Source organism: Anomaloglossus baeobatrachus, chromosome 2 (genome assembly GCF_048569485.1).
Source record: "Anomaloglossus baeobatrachus isolate aAnoBae1 chromosome 2, aAnoBae1.hap1, whole genome shotgun sequence".
In the NCBI taxonomy this organism is placed as follows: domain Eukaryota; kingdom Metazoa; phylum Chordata; class Amphibia; order Anura; family Aromobatidae; genus Anomaloglossus; species Anomaloglossus baeobatrachus.
Genome location: NC_134354.1, coordinates 173,808,807 through 173,836,662, shown reverse-complemented (window position 1 = coordinate 173,836,662; position 27,856 = coordinate 173,808,807). Strand labels below are relative to the sequence as shown.

Below are 27,856 nucleotides of genomic sequence, written 5' to 3'. Positions count from 1 at the left end.
TGGCTAAGTAAAACTGACCCCTCTGGCGCTGCCGTGCCCGCAGCCACCTCCCCAGCACCCGCACCCCGTGCCGCAAGCAATGCCGAATCCACGGCTAGCTCGCCCGACCGTGACGCGGAGACGGAATTCGATACTGCGATGTCGTCCGCCAGCGGCTCCTCGAATTCATCCCCCGACCTGAGGGCTCCTTCTTCTTCTTCGCTGTAGCCGTCCTCCACCGTCCCAGCTCCAGAGGACGCAGCCGATGCGTCCCCTCCACCACAGCCACCCTGCTGGGCAGCCGCGTGGGCACTGGCGGTGGGCGTCCGCTGCTTTCTTTGCGGCGACAGCCCACAAGACTGTCCTTTCCCCTGGGCCGCCGCCGACCGAGTCCTCTTCCTGGAGGAGCCTCTCCCCGAGCTCAGGGGGCTCCCCACCGCCGGTTCCCGCCCTCCCGGGCCTCCGACCGAGACCTCCCGCTGGGTCCTCCCCCCCCGAGGGAGACCGCGTCCGCCGGGCGCAGAGCTGATAACCTGAGGGACCTGGCGCGCCCTGCGGGGGTCCCACCGTCCCTCCTCTCCTCTGCAGCCGTGCAGGTATCCGGGTGGCGCCTGCCCACACCGGTCCCCCTGCTGGCTGCCTGCGCCCGGCCCCCCAACGTCCCCGGGGGGTATTGCTGGCCTCCATCAGCCGGGCACGCTCCTGATCAGGAGCAGCCGCCGGGACGTGCCCCACCGCCGGGGGCCCGGCGTCCAGAGCAGGCCCCAGGCTGGACACGCCCCCTCTCCGTGCCTCCGATTCATGCAGGGCTCGGCCCGGTCCCCGGGCTGCCGCCGGCCTGTTCACTCGAGCCCGCGGCCTGGGACCGGAAGTAGGCCCCAGGCCGGGCCCGCCTCCATCCAGGCCACCGCTGGCCTCATTCAATCGCCGGGCTCGCTCCCGGCCGGGAGACGCCGCTGGGCTCTGCACTCCAGCCCGAGGCCTGAGACAGGAAGAAGGCCCCGGGCTGGCCACGCCCCCTTCTCGGCCGTCGCGGCCGCGTCGGAGATTCCTCCCGGCGGCCGGAGCGGACGCAGGGAGCTGCCGCTGCCCGCCCCGCCGCGGAGGGTCCAGGGGGGGGCTCTCACTTGGCCTCCTTGCTCCCCCCGCACCCGGAGAGTACCGGACAGGGGGCCTGGAACGCCGCCCACGGCGAGGGGGGGAACAAGGGGCAGGTGCCGACGGGGACACACAGGCAGCCCTGACGTGGGATTGCACTGCCTGGGCCCCGTGCACCGCCATCGCCGCTCTAATCAGCCGATTCAGCTCCTGGAGGTCCGCCATGCTGGTCCTTGTGGTCCTGGTCCTGGGTCTCTCAATCTGTCGCCGTCCGGAGTCCAAAAGGGGAGGTAAGACCCTCCCTCATCGCTTTTATACTCCCCCCCCTCCCCTACAGGGATCCTTTTCTCCACCAATCCCCTATACCTTCCCATAATGCCCCTCATTATACCTTTTTTAACCCCTCACTCCCTCCCTTCCCTCTGGTCATGTCGCCCCTCCCCCCTATGGGGTCCATGGCTTTCTGGACGTTTCAGTCTTTCCTTGGACCTTTATCAAACTCACACAAGATTGGTGGTCGCTTATGAAGCACAGGAGCGCATGTGAATATGCGGAATCACCGCTGCAGGGAGGTAAGATTAAGCTTGGGATGCAGTTTTTTTTTAATTTAATGATCTAACCTGTATAATATACCTCACCAATCACTAAATATACATCAACAGTTCATACTTTTTATATATCTGCATAATACTTTGCTATAGCCCACGGTTGGACTTGATGGATGTGTTTTTTTCAACTATATTTTATTAATTAATTTATTAATAATAATAATTAATTTTGTGTGCTTTTCTTTACATGTGAGGTTGCGCTACACCTTCTAGTATCTTTTGTGTAGACATGCAGCTCAAGTTAGATCAGACAGGATTAAAATACCTGTGTTAGCAAGTCCAAAGTTAAAAGCAGAAATACTTGATTTTCGTTCGTGTAGGAGGTTACATAACCTACTTGAATCTTCACTATTCCAAAACATTTATTCTGTAGAAATACTGTTCTTTAGGAGACTGCATTACATTGAATTTTATTGTTGTAATTAATGCACCATATATAGGACACCTCATTTATGGGAACACAGAACACATTGGCAAAGAATCCAAAGTTTTCATTGAAGCGAGGCAGAGACATAGCTGCAGGGATTGTGAAGCACATGATCTGAGTAAACTCGTGATGACCAGCACTGAAGAATGAAGCTGAGAAGTCAGAGTAAATTTCATTAAGCATTTCTGTTTTCTTTTACTGACTTTTCTGTACCTCTTAAGTAGTCCAGCCATGGCTTCCCCTCGGCTGGAAACCTTCTGCTGTCCCAACAGGGATCCTGCAACTCAGCTAGTGTTAGATTATCAGCCAACGGTGTTCGGCTCCCTCTGTATCGGTAGTGGGCTGGTTAGCTTGATATTTTCTGTTATACAACTACTACCAAAAACAAAGCAAGGTTACAGAAAACAGGGCAAATCCACCTTGCCCAAGCCGTCTTCGTCAAGGATCCTGCTTCTTGTTGTTATTTGTGACCTGCTTGGATGCATAGGTAAGAAGATCCAGTTTCTTTTATCATTTTCTCTGTACTGATTTCTATATTTGATTCACACTATTTCATGTAAGACTAATTTATATTATCATATAATATATACATTACTGGCAGCCACTGACAGAAAAGTCTACACAGTATATGGGCCCTCTTCAATCCAATAAGTCATCAAAATGCCCAATTCCATCTGCTTTGGAGGTAGATGTGGCACTCTTACCTCTTGGACCCCTGCATGACTTCACAGGTTTAACCATTGATATGTCTGCCCCCATATACATTTTATATAAATAAAAATACAATCATGTTCATGGTTTGTATAACGTCAAATCTAAACAGTTGGCTCTAAATTATTATTAATGGAGTTGTACCATGAAAAAAAGGAGAACTTTAAGAATATCTTAAGCATGGTGATGATGTTCAACTGATTCAAACAGATGTACTTATCTTTGAGCATGTAACAGATAGCGTAAGAGAGAAAAAGAGAAAAGAGAAAGGGACGTTAGAATTAATGGCTACGAATAGTAAGAGTGGCCTCTAGAAGAAGAGTAAGATTATTTAAGGTTACAAAGACTGTTTCTTTTTCTCAAGAAGACATGCAAACACTGGATTTATAGAGCAGTTGAGAATTTATATTCAATGTTTGTTGGCAGATTCAGAGGATTGTCAGCCCCAATGGGGACAGTGTTGCCAATGTATGTAAAGCGCTGTGGAATTCATAGCACTATATAAATGAATAAAATTATTATTATTATTAATTAAAATAACTCCAATTTATTCATGAATGGTTTAATGATATAACAACATTAGCAGTATAAACTGTGTAACTGTACAGTTACATTTAGGGCTTATGAACACAACAATATTGTGTGCCCTGTAGGCAATCCATGTCACTCTATGTACTACCTATAAGAGACATTACTTCATTAATGTACGTTGCAGCACAATACTGTTTTATTAAAGGGGTGGTTCACTACTCTGCAATAGTGGCCACATCCCGGTAAAACTGATAGGGAAGGCTTTTTTCAAATACCTTCTTCAGCCAAAAAATATTAAGCTTTGATATTTATGAGTCTTTTGGGTTGATTGAGAACATAGTTGTTGATCAATAGTAAAAAAATCCTCAAAAATACAACTTGCCTAATAATTATGCACACAGTGTGTACACACACATAAAACCTTATTCCGAAAAGTTATAATGAAACACTTTAAATATGAACTCTGCTTGTAATATTACTTTCTGGAAAGGTATCCACACACCACTTTTTAATGAATCTTGCAACAACTTCCTGCAGTGAGTTCCTTAGTCTCCCTGCTCTTACAGAAAAGAATCCAGTCTGTAATGGTATAGAATTTTCTCTAGTCAAAAAGCACATCCTCTTGTCTTAGTAACAAGACTTGTAATAAAACCTATATTTGATTATCTTTTCATTCTTGGGGTGGTCCACTATTAGGAAAAAACATGACTACTTTCTTCCAAAACAGCACCATACTTATCCATAGATTGTGTATGGTATTCCATTCAACTCTACTTAAAGGAACTATTTTTTTTTACTATGTGCCTAAGAACTAACAGGATGGTAGTTGTTAACTACCCACCTACTGTGCCTGACTGCTACTGCCAGAGATTCTGTGGATTCCGCTCATGTCACTTTGACAGAGCAGCAGCTTCTCTTCTGCTCTGCTCAATTGCTGTGGCATGACTGTCAACAGTGGGGAACCACCTGACAATCAGCATGATGCCACCAGTCACACCCCATCAACAAAGCAGCCCGGAAGAGAAAGAGCTACTCTGTTGATGTGGAGCAGTTGAATCATCAGCTGGAACATTCAGTGACCACTCTGAGCTACATAGATTAGTGTTGGGCACAACAGGCAGGCAGATAGCAACTAAATAGTATATAAATAAAATAAAACTTATCATGGACAACCTCTTTAAGAGGACCTGAGCTACAATATCAGATGCAGCAGTCATGTTTTTCTAATTACAATTTTGTACGTTTTCTTGAACAAACCCATTAATTACTTTAATTACTTAAGGGTGACGGCCCAGTTCCTGAGGCTCCATATACTGTATGGAATATTTCATGAACTCAGCTTTTAGCATATAATTTTCCTTTCAGGTGTTATACTCCGATCAACAGTATGGATAGCTTCACCGTCTCTTATAAGCAATATTTCATTGAAGAACAGTACAGATGTGTGGCCGGCTGCGTTCTGTGTTGGAAGTGCAGTAAGTATCAAATTATATCATGGCTATGGTGATGTGCTTGCAGTGCATTTGTGCAGAAGGGGCTGTCAATTAAAGTGCCAGGATATTCTTACATCCGCCGCTCACAGTATAGCGAGTAATGCTGTGAATGATGGATATAACTGCTCCATGCATGTCCCCATGACTGAATGCCAGCAGCTCCTAGGTTGAAATGAGTTAATTTCATCTTGCAAGTTACACTTTCAGTATGGCAGCCGGACAGCGTTATAGTGCTATTTACCTGCAGATTAACCCTATATAAATAGTATATTCAGAGGTGAAAGGTTCCTCTTAAATTAAAGGGGTATTCCCATTTCCAAGATCCTATCCCAGTATGTAGCAGGTGTCATAATAATAATATTAGCAAATACCTCCAATTAGAAATGTAGTATAGTTCTCTGATTAGCTATCTCACTTACCTCATGTGCAGAGCATTACAGTAGCTTAGGTATCCATGGTTACTGCCATGAGCAACTAACTGTCACTATATGAGTAATTGTAACCATGGATACCTAAGCTGCAATGCCGTGCACATGAGTTAAATGACATCAGGCGAACTATACTACATTTCTAAGTGGAGGTATCTGCTAATATTATTATGACTACACCTAGTACACATTAAGTCAGGATCTTGGAGAAAGGAGTGCCTCTATAACTCTCTCCTTGAAGGAAAGAAAAATATTTTACTAGTATCACCAAGTTGAGATAGCTACTCTGTAAGTCTATGTCTGACCCTTTACTCAGCCTTGTTATAGGGCTAGGAATATTAGCCAAGACTGTTTGAGCCTATTTGCCCCTCATCAGTACAGAGCATGGTTTGACTGTCTGAATGAGATGCCCAACCCTTCTCGATATTGGTTTATAGAGCCGCTATTGCTAATAGTTTACATAAGCTAGATAGTTTTCTCCTAGAAAAAAACTAATGATTTTTTTTCCCATGGAACATTGCCAATAAGATTCTGTGTTCAGCTGCTCTCCTTTAGGACGATCAAATTCCAGCCTTCAAAGTTGCATCAAGGACATGTCAATCAACCAAGTGCCCTGTCCAAGTGCCAGGCCAGTTCTCTGAACCTACCTTGGATTATGTAACCAGTTATTTTGCAAGACTTGTTAAAGCTTTGGGCATTGACACCACCTAGCTACCGCAACTGTGTAGCACTAGTTAGAAACCTCCATGTTTGTGATATACTTATATTCATCTTGTAACCATGTTGTAACCCTTTGCCAGTCCTCAGAACTTGCCATGATGATGGTGGTGTCTCATTCAAGATTGGGAACCAGTGTCAGCTCTGTCATTTTGAATTATTTACATTTTGTTTCTGTTGATTCTGTAGATGTGGATACAATTGTTCTACAGTGCAAGCTTCTGGTGGTTGTTCTGCTATGCAGTGGATGCTTACCTAGTGATCAGAAGGTCAGCTGGAATAAGGTATTTTAATGTCTTCTATTCACAATAGCAGCTTGTCGGATCTCTATCAAAATCAATGGTTCATGAAGTATGTGGCACAATCTAGCATTATAAGGAGCACTGTACATGCTAAGAGTTCAGATTAGAACACTTTTATAAACATATTTGTAGAAAAGATGAAATGATCTTTTGATATGTCCCACAAACAGTTGAAAGCAGAAGTTTACATACACTATCTAAAAAGACACATATGCATGTTTTTCTCACTATCAGACATTAAATCAGAATAAACCTTTCCCATTTTAGGTCAATTAGGATTAAGAAAATTAGAGAGAGAGAGTGAGAGAAAGAGATAGAGAATGCATTAAGGCATTTTTTTATTACTGCAAAGTCAAAGGTTTACATACACTATGAGTACTATGCCTAAACAAAAAGGGACAGCCAATATGATGATGTCATGTCTTTGGAAGCTCCTGATAGGCTTATTGGCAACATCTGAGTTAATTAAAGACACACTTGTAGATGATCTATTTTAATGCACACCTGAAACACACTGCTTCTTTGTGTAGCATCATGAGAAAGTCAAAAGAAATTAGCCAAGATCTCAGAAAGAGAATTGTGAACTTGTACAAATTTGGTTCATCCTTGGGTGCAATTTCCAGATACCTGAAGGTGCCTCGTTTATCTGTACAAACAATTATATGCAAGTATAAACAAGATGTGAAAGTCCAGCAATTATACCACTCAGGAAGGAGACGGGTTCTGTGTACCAGAGATGAACGTGCTTTGGTCAGACATGTGCATATGAAATCAAGAACAAAAGCAAAAGACCTTGTGAAGATGCTGGCGGAAGCTGGTAAGATTGTGTCATTATCCATAGTGAAACGTGTACTGTGTCAATATGGGCTGAAAGGCCACTCTGCCAGGAAGATGACATTACTCAAATAAAAATATAAAAAAGCCAGATCAATGTTTGCAAATGCACACAGGAATAAAGACCTTAATTTTTGGAGACATGTTGTGTGGTCTGCCAAAACTAAAATTGAACTGTTTGGCCATAATGTTCATTGTTACATTTGGAGGAAAAAGGGAGAAGCTTTGAAGCCTAAGAATACTATCCCAACTGTGCAGCATCGTGTTGTGGGGATGTTTTACTGCAGGATGGACCGGTGCACTTCACAAAATAGATGGTATCATGAGGAAATAAGATTATGTGGCAATACTGAAGCAACATCTCAAGACATCAGCCAAGAACTTAAAACTTCAGCGGAAATGGGTCTTCCAAATGGACAATGACCTGAAGCATACTACCAAACTGGCTACTTAGTGGCTTAAGGATAACAAAGTCAATGTTTTGGAGTGGCCATCATAAAGCCCTGATCTCAATCCTATTGGAAATTTATGGGCAAAGCTGAAAAGGTGGGTGCAAACAAGGCGGCCAACAAACATGGTTTAGTTCCACCAGTTCTGTCAGGAGGAATGGGCCCAAATTCCTACCAACTATTGTGAGAAGCTTGTGGAAGGATATCTAAAACATTTGACCCAAGTCACACAATTTAAGGGCAATGGTGCCAAATATTAATGAAATCTATGTAAATCTTTGACTTTGCAGAAAGTAATAAAATAGCCTTATAACATTCTCTCTCTCATTAATCTGGCATTTGTCAAATATAAATAATTTTGGTTCCTAATTGACCTAAAACAGGAAAGGTTTATTCTGATTTCATGTCAGATAGTGAGAAAAACTTGCAGATGTGTCTTCGAAAGTGTATGTAAGCTTCTGGGTTCAACTGTTCCTAAAAAAGATTTTGATGTAGTACTGATTTTTATGGTCTTTACCAAGAGGAGAATGCCCTCAGGATTATACTGCATGGGAGTCTAAAGACATGTCTCCTGAAAATTATGTGAGCAATGCCCTCTTGGTGAAGTCCATTCTATTAAAATAACACTATAGCACAAAATACAATGGCCCATATTACTGGAACTATATGGCAGATGTATAAAGAAACAAAAAGTTAAAACACAGGAGAGCAGCAGGAATGAAATAAGAGGAAACATTGACCCCTTTTCACTTGGTGACAGGTTTTCTTTAAATATATTTTTAATTTTTGGTACTCTGTATGAAAATTAAAAAAAATAGAAATTTTGCACTTTTCTCACTGGCCACTAGGGCTATTTAGACTCTAACTTCCTGTTGTTTCAGGAAACAACACATGTATGTAGCCACAATCTTCAGACTCATTTCATTTTTATTGAAGTGTCTGATGAACATGTGCAAAGGTCATTATGAAGGGAGGGGTAGTAAGATCAGCTGTTTCATCACCCATTGTGATTGGTGGATCTTTTGTTATCAGTTGTGTATAAAGGTGTCACTTGTCATTGCATTGGTGTCTATGCTGATAAGAAAACTTATGAAAACTCTTCATGAAAGAACAGGAAGTATGAGTCTAAGGGGTACTTCTCACATAGCGAGATCGCTGCAGAGTCACAGGTTTTGTGACGCACCAGTGACCTCATCAGCGATCTCGCTGTGTGTGACACTGAGCAGCGATCTGGCCCCTGTTGTGAAATTGCTGCTCGTTACACACTGCCTTGGTTCATTTTTTGCTCGTTGCTATGAAGCACACATCGCTGTGTTTGACAGCGAGAGAGCAACGATCTAAATGTGCAGGGAGCCGGCTTCTGCGCACGCTGGTAACCAAGGTACACATTGGGTAACCAAGCAAAGGCTTTGCTTGGTTACCCAATATTTACCTTGGTTACCAGCGTCCGAAGCTGCTAGAAGCTGGCTGCCTGCTCCCTGCACACGTAGCCAAGGTACACATTGGGTAACTAAGTGAAGTGCTTTGCTTAGTAACCCAATGTGTACCATGGTTACGAAGCACAGCGTCGTTACACTGGTGGCTGGTGGCTGATCTCTGGTCGCTGTGGAGATCTGCCTGATTGACAGCCACCATGTAGCGACGCTCCAGTGATCCCTGCCAGGTCAGTTCGCTGGTGGGATCGCTGGAGCGTCGCTAAGTGTGACGGTACCCTAACAAAGCTTCTGTGGTCGGTGTGAAAATTGCAATCTGTTGTCTCAGAAAATGACTTTTTTTCCAGGACAAAATGCTCTTTCAGAAATCCTAAACCCCTGTGGCACTGCAATTATATTTCTGAAACTAGAATTTGGACAATATACTACTCGTTTTGTCATTGATCTGAATGGTACTTGCTTAATAAGTTCTGTTAGATTTTTAGTTTTCAACAGTCGATATCATTAAGCAGATCCATAGCACTATAACTCTATGATATAGTGTCCATATCAGGCTTAGTGGTAGCCACTCCAATTAGCAAGGTGTAAGAACTACCTAGTTCTCATACTATACATTAAATCAGGTCTTGCTACTAGGGCCCTAGGTGCCATCTGTGGAGGAGCTCAAGTGAGAAAAAATACTAAAGAAACCAGGTCAGAGCCAGAGAATCAGGGACAAACAAAGAAACTGTTTCAAATACATAGTTGGGGATAGATGGGTCTGAGGTAATGAAGTCAGAGAGAATAATTGGATGAATAACCACAGTTAGTAATAGGAAATAGGTCAGAGCATAGATAGCATCCAAGAGTTAATCGAAAAGGATGACCAAAGGAAGACATATTTAAAAAAACTGATATAGTACCTCAATAAGTACACCAGGTAGTATAAAAAATTGCAATAGATTGCATAGTGTGAATGACTAAGGGGATTTAAATAGGGTGCGGAGACCGCTGATAGCCTTTTGGAGCTCTGCACTTATTGGCTAGTCAGACCTCCTCATTGACCAGAACAGCTGTCAGTGATATTGGCAGGGTTGTCCCATCCCACCTTTCTGTCAATGTCTTCCTCGAATCTGAAGCATTTCTTCAATGCAATTGTGTTAGCTTAGTAGCTGAAAGCTAGAATTTCTAAGCTTCAAATCCCCCATGACAACATGTGATATACCGGGCGACTGTGTCCATGTGCTCGTGATATACTGTGCTTATGTGCATAGCGGTTTTTTTTGTGAATAATCTACTTACAAAAAAACATGTGCCAAGAATAAGTGCTATTTTTTGATGAATATTTCCATGGGTGCTGATTGTCATATTAGGTTATATTCAAAAAGATTCAAAAGGTCAACAGATTAATTTTGTAAAACACCAGACAAGAAGTCTGAATGAGGCGTGTAAAAGGCATAATTACGCCATGAAAGTTCTTCCTTTCCTCAGTTATCTGCCATCTGATACAAGGCTACATTATGAAAATAATTTCATTTGGGAAGTCATGCTTTCCTTCACACATTATCCACATGGTACAAAGATATCCTTCTAACCTCAATGGATGGCCAACGGCGGAACAAAACTCATCAGTATTTCACATGAGTGATTGTAAGAGACTGGTGGAAAAGGTCTGATAGAAACATGATCTGAGCCCAAGTATAATTAAACCCGGCACGAAGAAAAATTTCCATAATGAACATCAGGGTCTATTTACACTGGAACATGAAACCAGTATACATACCCCTGTATACTACTTACTAATGCATGAACATCAGAACTGAATTTCTAGTTTATAGAAATTCAGTTATTAAAAAGTGTTAATGTAGCGTGTATCCTATAAAATGGGAATGGACGTGGGCTGAGCCCTTGGGCAATTATGCCTTAAGGCCCCGTCACACGCAGCGACGTATCTAACGATATATCGCCGAGGTCTCGGATTCCGTGACGCACATCCGGCATCGTTAGCATCGTCGTTGCGTGTGACACGCACGAACGACCGTTAACAATGGAAAATACTCACCAAATAGTCCATCGTTGACATGTCGTTCCTTTTTAAAAAATCGTTGATTGTTGAGCACGCAGGTTGTTCGGCATTCCCGAGGCAGCACACATCGCTATGTGTGACACCTCGGGAACGACGAACTGCAGCTTACCAGCGGCCGCCGGCAATGAGGAAGGAAGGAGATGGGCGGGATGTTACGTCCCGCTCATCTCCGCCCCTCCGCTCCTATTGGGCAGCCGCTTAGTGATGCCGCTGTGACGCCGCACGAACCGCCCCCTTAGAAAGGAGGCGGTTCGCCAGCAACAGCGACGTCGCTAGGCAGGTAAGTCCTGTGTGATGGCGCCGAACGATATTGTGCGCCACGGGCAGCGATTTGTCCGTGACACACAAACGACGGGGGCGGGTGCTTTCACAAGCGATATCGCTAGCGATATCACTGCGTGTAACACCCCCTTTAGGCTCTTTATCTTCTTCGTGAGACCTGATACCCCTTTGAAACCCAATTTTTTTAGACAGTAGGCCTTAAAAAATATTACCAATGTAGAAAAATTGTCAGCCAAATGTCAGTGTGTCAGCAGGCATACCCGCCGGAATGCATGTCCTTCTAACCGTGCCACTTAGAGTGGCTTCATAAAAATGGCATAGCCTTTGCTCTCATAGTAGTGCTACTTACATTCCCTGTGATACAACAGTATCATACAATCACAATAACCTTAGAATTATACTAATTATTTGTTTTTTTAAAAAAACATGAACATTGTGAAGTGTTTCTTTAGGAGGGAACATCTCTGCTTTCAAGCTTTTTTGTCCTGTTATGTCATCATTTATAACCCAACTGGTGAGTTTGAAGGCTTTTTGCAACTGGTTGGCAATGGAGCAGAAAGTGTTCCACTTTATTTAAAGTTCCCCCACAGAACATTAAAAGCTAAAAGGATTTTTGGTTGCAAACCCAGCTATAGTTTGTATTAACTAAACAAATTCTGATCGACAAGTTGACAGCTCAGTGTCTCTGAGCTCACTGATTGGCTGAAGCACTCTTGATATGACATCTGAGCTGCAGACAAATACAAACACCAGGAGCAGTGGTGGAGACTCTGTGCTGGACCAGGGGAGGGTGACTCAAGCACAGTTTGTCTTTTTTAAAATAGATTGCAGCCAATGAAAATTTATACATATTTTAATCATTAATGTTTACCATTACTTTCATATCTGGGAAGGCACCCCTATTAGAATGTAAACTGCAGATTCCATAGGAATGGTGCACTAAGATCCAATAATAGATATAAATATTTTATTGAATATCTTTAAAATGCAGAATAAAATGGATAGATTTTCACAGAGGGCAACTACCAATATTTTGCATGAAAGATTTCAAATATTTGTAATAGACCACTGTATAATCTATCAAATATTCCCACTGGGTTTCAACATACGGAAAACCCAGAGGGGCTCGACTATGGACCTGGACCTGGTCTTCTCCAGAACCCCTAAGGGTGATGGATGTGTTACGCTGCAGGTATGGGTCAAAGTGCCATTCGGGAAGACTGATGTTGCGTCGACTGGCCCCAGGGGTACAGGAGTGATAGTCTCTGGTATTATGTTCCGGCAACAGCTGGTGTAGAGATTCTGTCTGGGATGGATGGATGGATGGTTGGTACAGCAGCGGCGTCCGGTGTGGATACTTGTGGCTGCAGGGGACGATACTTTGTGGCAGTGGATATCATGGTAGGCACTTGGGGTAATGGTTCTCAGCAGCGGCAGCAGGTAGTGATACGGCAGCAGCACACTGTAATGCAAACAGGTATAAGCAACAGAACTAGCACAATAAGACAACGGCAGCAGCACAGTGCTAGGCAACCTGACTACAGCAATGAATCTAACTCTAACTCATTGTCCAGGCAACTATCATAGGGTTGAGTTGTCTTAAATACCTGCAGCCTCCCAGCTGACCTAGGAGGCACTTCTGAGTTAAGAGGACGCTGGCCCTTTAACACAGGGGGTGTGGCCGCTGGTGCACCCTACGCGCAGAGACCTGGAGCCTGTCAAGAGTACAGATGCTCCGTGAGGCTACAGCATGGTTCGGGTACGGGACCAACACCGTAAGACGCCTGGACAGGTAGGGGAACTGACGTCCTCACTGGGGGAGGGGAGCAGGAGAGTGCGAGGACAATGCACATATATTAATTAAATATATTAGCAGTTAAATATGTATTACATCAGAAAGTATAGTAGTAAAATAGATGTAAAAGGTGCGAACCTGCTATTTGGATAACCTGGGTGGTGTGTCCCCATGCCCCAATGAAGCATGTCTCATCTTGCTTCTTCATGAGGCATGTGTGGAGGGAATAGGGACACCAGATGGATATTTATAGTGGGGTTAGCCCAGTGGCATAATGGTGCCAAATTAAATTCAAATCCTCAGCTGTACACTATACATGGTAAAATTACCCTTCACATGACCAGCGCATGAAGCATTGGCAGTCCAGAGATATAACATCCGCTTCCTGGTTCCGGGAATTGGAACACCCACCACTTGCCAACTTTGTGCCAGGATGTCAGCGCTGGTGCCACCACATTGCTGTACTGCAGGAAGCGATCCTCGGTTCACAGAAAGTACATGTGCACAGTGCGTGGGAGAGGTGGGAGTGAAAATGGGCGGGTGCGCAAACTATTGGTTATACGTCTATCGGGAGTAGCTAATGCAGCAGAGAAATCATCAGTGCTGCATCAGGGAGCTCTGATCTGAATCCACAAATGCAGGTATTAAAATAAACCCTCTTTTAGTCTTTAATAACTCCTGCCTATAAAAAAAACCCCTGACGTTTGTACCAGAAGTCATCTCAAACTCCTGGATTCATTATCCTTATACTTAACTTAAAGTTCTTTTTCTGTTTCTTTGGAATTCATTAGTGTACCTAAAGCATTGAAGCATGACGTGACCTGAACAAACACAATATAAACAAAACCAAGTGGGTGCTCCGCAATCCATATTTTTTCTACGATCCTTACAAAAATCAATTTGCATAGGTTCACCTATCTCCACTGATAAAGGAGATGCTACCAAAATACCCTTAAAAATGTCTGTATGCCTCAGATGTCTGTCCAGACATATAGCAAGAGATATAGCATCCTCCAAAAACTGCAGACTGGAATTTAAGTCATCCTGTTCTTGATCTGGGCAGTCACTGGCAGAAAACACTCCAAAGAGCAGGGTCATTCCATGAGGTCTCCACAGCCCATCATCTAAACTCTGAGCAGTAGTAGTAGAATTTTGGATTCATCAATACCGATCTTATCAAGATGGTCATAACTGAGACTGAAAGACAAGGGAAATGCGTCTATAGAGGCCAACTCTGGAGAATACTCAGGCAAAAGAAAAGTCTAAGCCTGTGGATCACCATGAAGCAAAGACAAAATAAGGCACATGCTGTACTTACTGAGGCTCAGTTACAGCAGTAAATGCTTCCAGGCCACTCATTCACTTCCGGGGCTGTGCATTATCTGTCATTGCATATGCACTGCTTTTGCCGCCCACCGGAGCTTGTGATTGGTTGCAGTCAGATGCGCCCCCACCCTGAATGACAGCGTGTCAGCTGACTGCTTCCGATGACAAATGCTACATTTGTCTATCGTGGTTTGAAAATAAAGAAATAATATTTGGTGTAGGGTGCCCCCATATTAGCCCCCACAACTGCCATTAACATCCCAGGGCTTGATGGCAGCTGTGATTTGTGACAAATCACAGCTGACATCAACCCCGTATAATATCCTGCTTACCACCGCACCAGGGCAATCTGTAAAGTGACACAATAGGCACATCTAATTGATGTGCCAATTGTGGGTCAGCTATGGGCTGCTATATTTAGACCAGGGAGGGCACAATAATCATTGACCTTCCCAGCGTGAGAATACCAGTCCCCAGCTGTCTCCTTTAACTGGGCTGGTTATCACAAATAGGCGGGGGACACAGGACATTTTTTTTTTCTGACTGCACCTGCCAATCACAGTAATGGCAGTAGCAAAGATGGCTACAGCACTGCTGTGATAGGCAGGCAATCCCATATGTTTAGTGGCTTAACACTAGAAGTCCCAGAGAGGGGTCATTTAACATTTCTACCTTTGGAACCTAGAGATGGGTCGAATAACCTGAAGGATTTTAGCTAACATCCTATAATCACCGTCTTTTGTTCTGTAATTAAGGCCATTACTGTCGCACCACAGTAGGTTGTGGTTTTCCATTGAGTTTAGCCATTTAGTTTAGTTAAGGTACCGTCACACTAAGCAACATCGCTAGCAATATCGCTGCTGAGGCACAACTTGCTAGCGATGTTGCTGTGTGTGACATCCAGCAACAACCTGGCCCCTGCTGTGTGGTCACTGGTTGTTGCTGAATGTCCTGGACCATTTTTTAGTTGTTGCTCTCACGCTGTGAAGCACACATCGCTGTGTGTGACAGAGAGAGAGCAGCAACTGAATGTGCAGTGAGCAGGGAGCCGGCTTCTGCGGACGCTGGTAACCAATGTAAATATCGGGTAACCAAGAAGCCTTTTCCTTGGTTACCCGATATTTACCTTCGTTACCAGCGTCCGCCGCTCTCACGCTGTCAGTGCCGGCTCCCTGCTCCCTGCACACATAGCCAGACTACACATCGGGTAATTAACCCGATGTGTACTCTGGCTAGGAGTGCAGGGAGCCAGTGCTAAGCGGTGTGCGCTGGTAACCAAGGTAAATATCGGGTTGGTTACCCGATATTTACCTTAGTTACCAAGCGCAGCATCGCTTCCACGCGTCGCTGCTGGCTGGGGGCTGGTCACTAGTTGTTGGTGAGATATGCCTGTTTGACAGTTCACCAGCAACCCGTGTAGCGACGCTCTAGCGATCCCTGCCAGGTCAGGTTGCTGGTGGGATCGCTGGAGCGTCACTTAGTGTGACATCTCACCAGCGACCTCCTAGCAACTTACCAGTGATCCCTATCAGGTTGGTTGTATCGTTGTTGGGATCGCTGGTAAGTTGTTTAGTGTGACGGTATCTTTAGTTCTATTCAGTTTATTGTATAGTGTCATTTGACCCTCTTTCGGGACTTCAGGTGGGAGCTCGAAATTTCTGGGACTAGTGTTAAACAAAACAAGATATAAAAGTTTGATATTGACAAGTAGAATCATGTTGCCGGGTCACTTTTACTGCCTAATGAACACCTTAGAGAGGACCAACCACCAGGATTTTCCTATATAAACAAAAGCCAGTGCTATACTGGTGCTATCATGCTGACTCTATACATACCTTTAGTTGTAAGATTGGATGTACAATTTCTGAAAAACCTGGCAAGTAAAGTTTGTGAAATGCACTGTTATTTGATGAGAGGTGCAACGGAATATCTAATAGAAATTAAAAGCAGATAGTCTTTAAATTTGCTACATGAAAGGAGTACCGACACAAGCAAGATTTAGAAATATATTAAATATTTATTATAATAAAGTGCTGTAGGTTACAACAGTGAATACATATAAGTAAGTAGAACCGGAGGGGAGGTGCTGAAGGAGAAAGAGCCCCACATGTCCCAGAGAAGGAGAAAAAGAGGATTTTTTCAGTCCAATGCGATCCCTGGAAAACTGTGGGCAATTGCCCAGGCCAACAAGTGGAGCTGCATCAGGGGTATATATATATATATATATATATATATATATATATATATACATACATGACAGATAATAGATAGATATATAACAGGTACTGAATCTCTTTGGAGGTGAAGGAGAGAGTCAGATTCATTTGTACCCATAAAACTACTATACGGAAATGAGGAAAAAATACAACTTTTCTTTTTATGTTCATCAACTTGGACTCAAACCAGCAACTTTCAAACATGTGCCCAACAGCCTCCTAGCTTTTCTAACTGCTCTAGCTGTTGAGCCACTAGGAATTGATGATGCAAGACAGAGGATTTTATATGAATGAACCTACAATGCTGCCTCTGATTTCACAGTAGAGTACACAGGATACAAACATCCATTATACAAAGCAGCATCTCTATGTTCTGTCTTCTACAGGGAGAGTAAAAGAGGTGTTTTTTTTCTTTTAATAAAATTACTAAAAGTAATAAAAAATAGAATAATGTAATTTTATTACACTTTTTTATAAAATAATAAACATCACAAATCCGCAAATAACATGGACATATTTGGTGTCCCTGTAATCGTAACGACCCGAACAAGACAGCGATCAGATTATTTATGGGGAACGGCGGGAAAAAATGGCGCAATTTATTATTTTTCTTTATTAAAACCCATAAAAAATGTAATAAAAATGTGTTGTTGAGGCCGTGTTCACATGTAGCGTAAATGCTGCGTTTTATCTGCAGGTGTCCGCACTATGAGTGCAATAACAATCTTCTCTGATTATTGCGTGTTTGCGGTGTTTTTTATGCATTGTCCCCCTTACTTGATACATGTTTGTTGCAGATGTGAATCCTGAAGCTTAGAAAGAAAAAAATACCAAATCCGCATAGTTCAGCGGCGTCTGTAGAAACCAGCGGCGGAGATTTCATGACGTCTCATCCACTTTGCTTGGACATTTAGTCCATGTTCACATGTAGTGTAAATGCTGCATTTTTTTTCTGCTGTTTTTTTGCACATTTATTCCGCTGTGTTTAATTATCCAAGCAAAGTGGATGTGATTCCACGAGAAGACGCCGCTGAACTCTGCAGTTTTTTTTTTTTCTCTGGAGGTTTCTATGTGGAGTTTAAAAAAATGCAGGGAAAAGCTTCTCAGTACAATAAAACCACTTAAAAACGCAGATTCACATCTGAACCAAAAACACATTAAATAATGGAGGAAAGGCAGAAAATGGAACAATCAGAGAAGATTGTTATTATGTAGTTTGGTGCAGACAGCGGCAGAAACAAAAAGAAACAGAATTTATGCAACGTGTGAACGCGGCTTTATAGGCACAAATAAGCAGCATGTCATATGACACATATAAATATAAGAAAATTCTGGCTGCTGTGACTATGAATGAACAGTCCAGTGCATCTGCTGAATAACCCTTACTAACAAATGGGTGTGGCTAGGGGGTGTGGCTAGGGGCGTGGTCAAAATTTGCCACGGCGCGCTATGCGCCACTTACTTTGTCCCTCTTTCCTTTCTTCAAGAGTTGGGAGGTATGCAGCAGCCATACAGGTGGGTATACAGGGTGACACAGCCCTCCGCAGCCTCAACTCTGGCCCTGTACACTGTATGTGGCACTACCACAGTGCCGATCTCTCCTGCACAGACCCTGCAGCAGCAGCTCCAGAAGGAGCAGGGGGTGACCGCATCATCTGCAGAGTGCGGCCCTTATATTTGCAAATTATGCAGTCACTGGGAGATTGAGTTTTCTACAGTTGTTTGGGCCCTACCTCCTTAGGGGCCCCAGTACAAATGCACATGTGGTGTGTCCGCCAGTGGTTCTCTTTAGTAGTAGCACACCAGATCACTCAGCAGTTGCAGGAAGCCAGCAGCTGGGTTATCAGTATGCTGATATTACAGAGAATGCATATATTAGTGATGTGTCGGTCGTGAACGATCCGATACAAAGATCCGGCTCTCTGCTGTCACTGACAGGACCCGGATCCCCAGTGAGAGCCACTAAATTCTGTAAACGGCTCTTTTCGCAGCTGAAACCCCATCCACCTGTGGATAAACCCCCGCCCACTCAATGATCTAATTGGTCCCTTTATGTGGGCGTGGTTTAGCCATGGGTGGGCGGAGTTTCATCAGTGTTACTATAATCTTAAATATGTGTTCACCTGCGGTAAACACATATTTAGTAGGGAGCAAAGAACGATCTGAATGAGCCTCCTCTTTTTGGCGAATATCAAAAATAGCAACAAAAAGAGGAGATAAAAACTCCCCCAAAAATGTAATATAATATACTTACAGCAGAAAAGAGGGCAACCAGTCCAGTTAGCCCAGGCCAACACATCTATGCACACAGAAAATGCAGATGTCGCGGGCGGAGGGGTGGGAACACCGCTCGTCTGGAATTGCTGGCGCTCGGGTCCGGTGCTTCTGCTCCTCGGTGGCTCGAGTACGGGGCCGGACCCGGGGCTCGAGCAGAGCCTCCTCGCCCACGAGTGAAAAGGGGAGGTTTTTAGTGGGTATTTGGGATGTCGGTCGTGACGCCACCCACGGGTTGTGGTGATGGTGGGCACCACCGCTGCTGGTGACGGGGGATCCCGGGAGCGATGGCGGAGAGCAGCTGAGGTGTTGACCCCTCCGTGGGTAGGGGCTGTTGGTCCCGGGGCCCCGGTTGTGGAGTAGGGAGGAGGTATAGGTGCAGGTGCCGAGGCGGGGAGGCAGCGTGGGGCACGGGTGCAACGTTGCGGTGCCGGATGGCACTGTTGTACTCACTCAGACACAGAAGGACAGAGTCTCTGGTAAACCAAACGGCTGGATGGACGGGGCCCACAGCCGGCTGCGGTGTTCTCACTCTCCCCGGATGGGTTGATGGTGGCTGTCATTTTCCTGCACCTGTGTAAATGTATTTGACTCCTATGGCTTCCCACGGGTAGTCCGCTCCCCGGCGTGTATGTGTCGGGAGAGCCCATTTGCCCACAGGCGCTGGCCCTTGGATCTCTGGCCCTTGGCGGTGGCACTTATCCGGACGGGTTGGGCTGTTGCCTTCTGACGGGACTTAGGTGGGAATGAACCCCTGAGGTCCAGACCGCAATCAGATAATTTGACCTTTACGGCGGCTCCTAGCCTAGTCGGGGTCTGAGTACCCTCCCTTGGTACTTGGCTTCAATCTGCTCCTCGGTTCGGTACCGGCAGGCCACCGCCCGACCCCGGTCCCACGGTTCTGCTGACCTACACCAACTCCTGCAGACAGCCACCACCGTCTGCCGACCTTGCTGAGCGTGCCTGGGCTCCGACCCAGACACCAACAGTTTTTACTCCTCTCACTTTCACTGTCTACCACAAACTCACTGTCTTTTCCCACCTCCAGGCCTGTGAACTCCTTGGTGGGTGGGGTCAACCACCTGGCTCTGCCCCACCTGGTGTGGACATCAAGTCTGGAGGGTGGCAATAAGGATTTGATTGACTGGTGTCACCTAACCAGGGGAGGATGTGTGTGTGTGATGTTAGTGTAATGTGACCTCTGGTGGTCCAGGGCGTCACACAGACAAACCTCTCAACATGATGGACACTTCACAGGTGAGCGGAGCCATGGTAACCAGATGACCAAAAAGAGCCGGACTGCCCATCACCAGCATATATGCACGGCTCTCCACTCCCTAATCCCGCCCACCTCTCAGCACCGTCTTCAGTGGAAAGAGGTGGGTGGGATTATGGGAGTGGGGAGCAATGAATATGCATTTTTTAAGTAGCCGGCACACTGTCAGCCTCAGAGAAGCTGTTGCCTCATGTAACCCCGCGGTGCTGCAGTTTACAGTGTAGGGTCCTGACCGGTAACTGTGCTGTAATTCAGATCGATGTCCTGAAGCAGGAATAAAGATATGTGGGCCCCCTGAACCCCTGGTCCCATCAGTGGCGACCCCTGCTAACTGTCCCTGTAGCTATTAGCAAAGATAAAGAGATCTTTAGAAAAAGTATTTCTAAAGATCCTATATGATATGCTAATGAGCGAAGAACTAGTCCCAAGGGCATTAGTTCCTGCGCTCATTCTGCCCTAGCATAACACCCACAGGGGCATGTTAACATGCTATTCAATGCCTATTGCCCAGCGTCTTCAGCCGTGATGTACGTACCTGTGTCCGCTGATCTGAATGCCCGACACTTCCAGTCATGCGCAGTATGAAGCCGGGTGTCCACGTCCTGGCTTCAGAGAGGTCTAGTGCACATGACCAATGGGTGTGCAGAGAGCGGAGCTGAGACAGATCACTGACAGCCAATGAGCCAGGGAGTGTGCAGTAGCCAGGCAGAGAGCGGGACTGGACACTGAGGCTGGGCAGGGCCAGCTCTGGTTATGAGGTTAGGCAAAAAAGCAGAGGGAGCTGCCAAGTTTGGTAGAGCTGCAGGTAAGCAAACTGACTGCAGACAATGAAGTGAAATTCAGGTGGATCAAAAAGGTAGAAATAAAAAACTAAATTCTTAGAAGTGTTGTAAATTACAATAAAACATAGATTAGCTTAAATTTTTTTTATATTTCTGCGGGCGTCAGAAAATCTCTTTAATATATGGACTTTGGTTCTTCTCTCTGAGCATTTGGATAGATGGAGTGAAGGAGATGGACGGTTGTCACACTCTGGCGAGGGAACGCCGAGTGTGTAACAGAACTAAACTGGCACACCAGGAAAGATGTAAAGGAAGGCCCTGGTGGTAGGGAGAGGGGACAGGGATCATCACCTCACACTCACCTGTGGCTGATCCCTGAGCTCCATAACGTGCCTAGATGGGTCCTTCCCCCTGTGCACGATCACATACCTTGGCCCTGGCTGAGCCTAGACCAGCACTGGCTAGGGAGCAGCCTAGCAAGACACTAGTCTTACTACTGAGATAAATACAACACAAAGGAGGGGAGACAAACAGGGAGATAGATACAAAATAACTTCAAATCTTTTCCATAGGGGGAGCTCCACTGCATCCACTGAAAAGCTAACCACAGCTTTCTTTAGAGGTCAGTATAGAAAGAACTATCACTGGCACATGAGAGAGCCTGAAGTGAGTTTAAATAAGGAAGGGAAGTGGCAGCAGCTGAGATTAGAGCTAAATGGAATCTCAGCAGAACAAGGGACCCCTTCAGCACCAAATGAGGTTAAATTCACTCATATTAAAGAGAACCAGAGATCTGCAAATCACCAAGAATTTTAATACACAGATACTGCAATGGCTTCAGCTGAATGCGACACACTGTTGACCATAACTCCCAACTTTTGTAGAAAGCAAAGAGGGAAAAAGGATGCGGCGAGCTGCGGGCGCCATGCCAAATTTTGACCACGCCCCTATCCACACCCTAGCCACACCCATTTAGCAGTAAGGGTCATTCAGCAGATGCCCCAGACTGTTCATTCATAGTCACAGCAGCCAGAATTTTCTTATATTTATATGTGTGACTATATGACATGTTGCTTATTTGTGCCTATAAAGCCATGTTCACACGTTGCATAAATTCTGTTTCTTTTTGTTTCTGCCGCTGTCTGCACCAAACTGCACAATAACAATCTTCTCTGATTTTTCCATTTTTGCGGCATTTTTTCTGCCTTTTCTCCATTATTTAATGCGTTTTTGGTTCAGATGTGAATCTGCCTTTTTAAGTGTTTTTATTGTACAGAGGTTTTTCCTGGGTTTTTTTAAGCTCCACATAGAAACCTCCAGAAAAAAAACAAACCCAAAACCGCAGAGTTCAGCAGCGTCTTTTCATGGAATCACATCCACTTTGCTTGGACAATTAAACAAAGCAGAAAAATGTGCAAAAAAATAGCAGAAAAAAATGCAGCATTTACACTACATGTGAACACGGACTAAATGTCCAAGCAAAGTGGAGGAAACGTCATGAAATCTCCGGCCTTGGAGTCTAAAGACGCCGCTGAACTGTGCGGTTTTGGTGTTTTTTTTTTCTTTAGAAGCTTCAGGATTCACATCTGCACCAAACATGTATCAAATAGCGTCTCCCATTCTCACATCACTTCCTCATCTCGCCCCCTATCTGTCGGTGTCCCCCAAGGCTCAGTTCTTGGAACCCTGCTCTTCTCCATCTACACCTTCGGCCTGGGACAGTTCATAGAGTCCCACAGCTTTCAGTATCATCTCTATGCCGATGACACACAAATCTACCTCTCTGGACCTGACATTAACTCTCTACTAACCAAAATCCCACAATGTCTGTCCGCTATTTCATCCTTCTTCTCGGCGCGATTCCTAAAGCTTAACATGGACAAAATAGAGTTCATTGTCTTTCCTCCTCCTCCTCGTCCTCACTCATCTCCTCCAACAAGCCTTTCCATTAAACTTGATGGTTGCTCACTCTCCCCAGTCTCACAAGCTTGCTGCCTTGGAGTAACCCTCGACTCTTCTCTATCCTTCAAGCCACTCATCCAAGCCCTCTTCACCTCATGCAGACTACAACTCAAAAATATCTCCCGAATCCGTGCTTTCCTTAACCAAGAATCAGCAAAAACATTAGTGCATACCCTCATCATCTCCTGCCTCGACTACTGCAACCTCCTGCTCTCTGGCCTCCCTTCAAACACTCTTGCACCCCTCCAATCTATCCTAAACTCTGCGGCCCACTTAATCAACCTCTCCCCTCGCTATTCCCCAGCCTTGCCACTCTGCCAATCCCTTCACTGGATTCCCATCGCCCAACGACTCCAGTTCAAAACATTAACCATGACATACAAAGCCATCCACAACCTGTCTCCTCCTTACATCTGTGACCTAGTCTCCCGGTACCTACCTGCACGCAACCTCAGATCCTCACAAGATCTACTTCTCTACTCCTCTCTTATCTCCTCTTCCCACAATCACGTACAAGATTTCTCCCGTGCCTCCCCCATACTCTGGAACGCTCTGCCTCAGCATATCAGACTCTCCCCTACCATGGAAAGCTTCAAGAGGAACCTCAAGACCCATCTCTTCCAACAAGCCTACAACCTACAATAACCCTCAGTCCAGTACACCACTGCGCAACCAGCTCTGTCCTCACCTATTGTACCATCACCCATTCCCTGTAGACTGTGAGCTCTCGCGGGCAGGGTTTCTCTCCTCCTATACCAGTCTGTTTTGTACTGTTAATGATTGTTGTACGTATACCCTCTTTCACTTGTACAGCTCCATGGAATAAATGATGCTATTATAATAAATAAAAATAATAATAATAATAATAATAATAATAAATAAGGGGACAATGCATAAAAAATACTGCAGACACGCAATAATCAGAGAAGATTGTTATTGCACTCATTGTGAGGACACCTGCAGAAAAAACGCAGCATTTACGCTAAGTATGAACACGACCTCAGCGATACATTTTTATTCAATTTTTATGTGTTTTAATAAAGAAAAATAATAAATTGCGCCATTTTTTTCCGCCATTTACCGATCACCATCAATAATCTGATTGCTGCGTTGTTCGGATCGTTACGATTACAGGGACACCAAATATGTCCATGTTATTTGCTGATTTGTGATGTTTATTATTTTATAAAAAAGTGTAATAAAATTACATTATTCTTTTTTTTATTATTTTTAGTAATTTTATTAGAAGAAAAAAAAACCTCTTTTCCTCTCCCTGTAGAATAAAGGACACAGAGACACTGGTCTGTGCAATGGAGCTCTATGTCCTGTGTAATCAGAATCTGCATTGTAGGTTCATATAAAATCCTGCCTCTTACATCATCAATTCCTAGTGGCTCAACAGCTAGAGCAGCTAGGAGGCTGCTGGACGTGTTTGAAAGTTGCTGGTTTGAATCCAAGGTGGTGAACAAAAAAAATTAGAATTTGTATTTTTTTCCCTCATTTCTTTATAGTAGTTTTTTTTGGAAGAAATGAATCTGACTCCTTCACCTACAAAGAGATGCAGTATTTATTTATCTATCTGTCTGTCTGTCCGTCTGTCCATCTATCTATGATTCTATCTATCTATCTATCTATATATTATCTATCCCTTTATCTATCTATCCATCTATGATTCTATCTATCTATCTATCTATCTATCTATTATATATGTATCATGTATCTATCCATCTATCTATATCTCTATTTATCTATCATGTATTTATCTATCTATTATCTATCATGTATCTATATATCATGCTATCATCCATCCCTCTATCATCCATCCCTCTATCATCCATCCCTCTATCATCCATCCCTCTATCATCCATCCCTCTATCATCCATCCCTCTATCATCCATCCCTCTATCATCCATCCCTCTATCATCCATCCCTCTATCATCCATCCCTCTATCATCCATCCCTCTATCATCCATCCCTCTATCATCCATCCCTCCATCCATCTTTGCAGCTGAATAATCTGCTTCTGGTTTCTCTACTGCAATATAGAGATCAAGGTTACCAAATCTTCCTTGATTTTCAATACAGGCAGTCGCTCAGTGGTAGAGCTGCTGCCTATGGAACGATGACCTCACAGTTTATAAGTTCAAGTCCCAGCTGCTCCGATATTCCAGACAAATGTGAATTTAATTTAATTTATTCACTCCACTGAGAGAAGGGGACGGGACATCAGCTGTGAGCCGCGGGAGTGCGGGGCAGTCCCGCAGAATCCGGGACGGTTGGGAGGTATGCTGTTAACAATGGTCTTCATCTTAGTTGGTATTTTGTAATTGAAGTCTGCAGCCACATTTTTTGCATATCGCTCTCTCCTCAATAATATTTCTAAACCGTCCGACTCTGTGGAGACAGAAAAAAACAGGGATCAGCAGCCAGGAAAGGAATATCAGATATTAAGGGAGGGCATGGATTTATACTGAATATTAGATTTTAGTCTTCAGTGATCTCATGGCATCAGAATATGAGTTGCATTAATGGAGTTTTGTTACAATAATATAAAAATAAAATATCTCCTTACCTGCACTCGCAATTTTCACACTCATAATTGTACCTATACCTGATGGAATATGTATGGTATGCCGCCGTTACTGGTGGTAATTCCGGATGGGTTTCCATGGCCTTTTGTGTATATAACATCCACAGTGGTCCATGGCCATCATTTTGTACGCCATGAAAGTGCCAGCAGGCGGTGTGGCACATTTTGTGCACTCATGTGTCTCTAAGGCGGTCTAAAGATACAAAATATACAATTATCATTAGTTATAGAGATGCTTTACACCACAGGGGAAAATCTGCTATGCTATATTATGGGGAAGTCTTATAGAGCTTGTCCACTAGTTTAACATTGATGGCTTATTCCTTAGGATAGGTCATCAATATCCGATTGGTTGGGGTCCAACACGCCGCACCCCTGCAGATCAGCTCTTCTTGGTGTCGGCAGCAGCAGGCAGCCGGAAATGCTCAGTTCCGGAGTTGTACCATATTCTGATAGCGGCAACGGCCAGGTACTGCACATTCGCCTCCTATTGATTTGAATGAGAGGTGGAAATGCAGAACCCGCCACTGCCGCTATCAGAGGATGGGAAACTGCAGTAACTGAGCATTTATGTCCGCCTGCTGACGGCGGCAACACCTAAAACAGCTAAGGGGCGGGGGTGTTGGGTATGGGATCCAAGCCAATCAGACATTGGTAAACTCCATAGGAGAATGCAGGAGACCGCAGCTGTTCATGCCCACAATCAGGGTTCAGGGCGCTGCGGTCTCTCCCTTGTGTTCTCCCTGCATAGGATGCATGCAATCCGTTGCAAAGAATTGTCATGCTGTGGCTCAGGAAGCTGCACTGCAGGTTAGTGTTTGCTGTGGGCAGTATATGCACAGTGGGCACGAGATTTCTAGAAATCCCATCCACTGTGATTGTACTGCACAATGCAGCATTTTGGATGCAGCTGAAACACGCTGCATCCAAAACGCTGCAAGCACTCTCTCAATTAGAAAAAATGAAAGTTGCAGTAACTTTCATCCGGCCCTAACAACCTGTTACTTTTATCAAAATGTAATATGTATACAAAATAACTGACTTACCTGCAGAGTCGCACACTCTTTCAGACAGCTGCATGGTGGAGTAGCGCTGTCCATCCTGACAGATATTAATGCAGAACGCGCTTGTCGCTGTCAGCCGCTCACTCCACGTGATATTGATGGACTCAGGAAGCTAAAGAATAAAAATAGATTAAATGAGTAATTCCATCAAAAACAGAGGAAAATACAGTCGCTTCTAGGACACTATATAAAAAAGGTATAACTTGTGGCTACTGATCCTGAAGACTCCCCTAGGCAGCTGGGTCCGGGTTGACTGTTACCACCGCACCTCTATAACTATAGCATATATATTTCTATAGAGGAATAGTGAAGGTTATTGATGATTCATTTACATAAAACTATACATAAATAGTTACAGAAAGCAGAATATACAACCCGGAGGGATATAGAACTTACCTGGTTCTCAAATATTGTCCAGTTATACCACTTGAACAATGTTGATGCCAGGTGGTGTTTGGTCTTCTGGAAATTGCTCAGGTATGGTGATCCGGGAGATGTTATTTCCTCAATGAAGCAGCCTTTGATGTTACAAGTTGGACTGGAAAGAATAGAAGATCAGATATGAAGCCTTAGGTTATGTCAGAACACAGAACATTTACTTATTCATTCCTTTCCCATACAATTTAGTAAGGATTTCCCTTTAAGGATCAAGTCATCCCAATGGTAGAAAGTGAGGGCTACATCTACAATAGGGGCAGCCACCAATTACTGTAGATATGAGTCCGGGCAGAAGGAGGGATCGGAACTGAAATAAATATCCTATAAATGTCAATGTAGGAATCCAAAATCAGTAGTATGTCAGCGGTGTGAAAGTGTAACTACACAAGGCGGAGGGTAGAGGGGGGATTAGCTGAAAGGTCTTGGGGTTCAACAATTAAAGACACGTGAGAATGCTGGATCTTGTAAGCTGAGTTGATGATTGAGGACATACACCAACAGTGAAGCACTTTATATTTTATAGCATATTTTATAACTTTTTATCACTTTATACAAATTGTCTCTCCAGGACTGGAGACAAACTCTAGCGCAGCGCCACCTATTGGAAGTAGTGATCCTAAAAGTTAAATGTGGATGTTTAACAACTCTTTACATATCACTTAGTATATATATGCCAGATCAGAATCCCAATTTGCAGACACGGTGTTTCGGGGTGCTTGCTCCTCGTCAGTGCAAAGTATGGGGTGTCTGATCTGGCTCATGAGAAAGTTATGTGG

General features: G+C 44.3%; 1 protein-coding gene across 1 annotated transcript in view; it reads left to right on the top strand.

The window, feature by feature from the left end:
- The first annotated feature begins 2,007 nt into the window (after nt 1-2,007).
- The window catches only part of GPR143 (G protein-coupled receptor 143), a 116,930-nt gene continuing 91,081 nt past the window's right edge, over nt 2,008-27,856 (top strand). Inside the window, exons 1-3 of the mRNA XM_075333493.1 lie at nt 2,008-2,599; nt 4,720-4,829; nt 6,182-6,276. Of these exons, the coding sequence (XP_075189608.1) occupies nt 2,344-2,599; nt 4,720-4,829; nt 6,182-6,276 (461 nt within the window). The 5' untranslated portion in view covers nt 2,008-2,343. The remainder of the gene's footprint in view (nt 2,600-4,719; nt 4,830-6,181; nt 6,277-27,856) is intronic.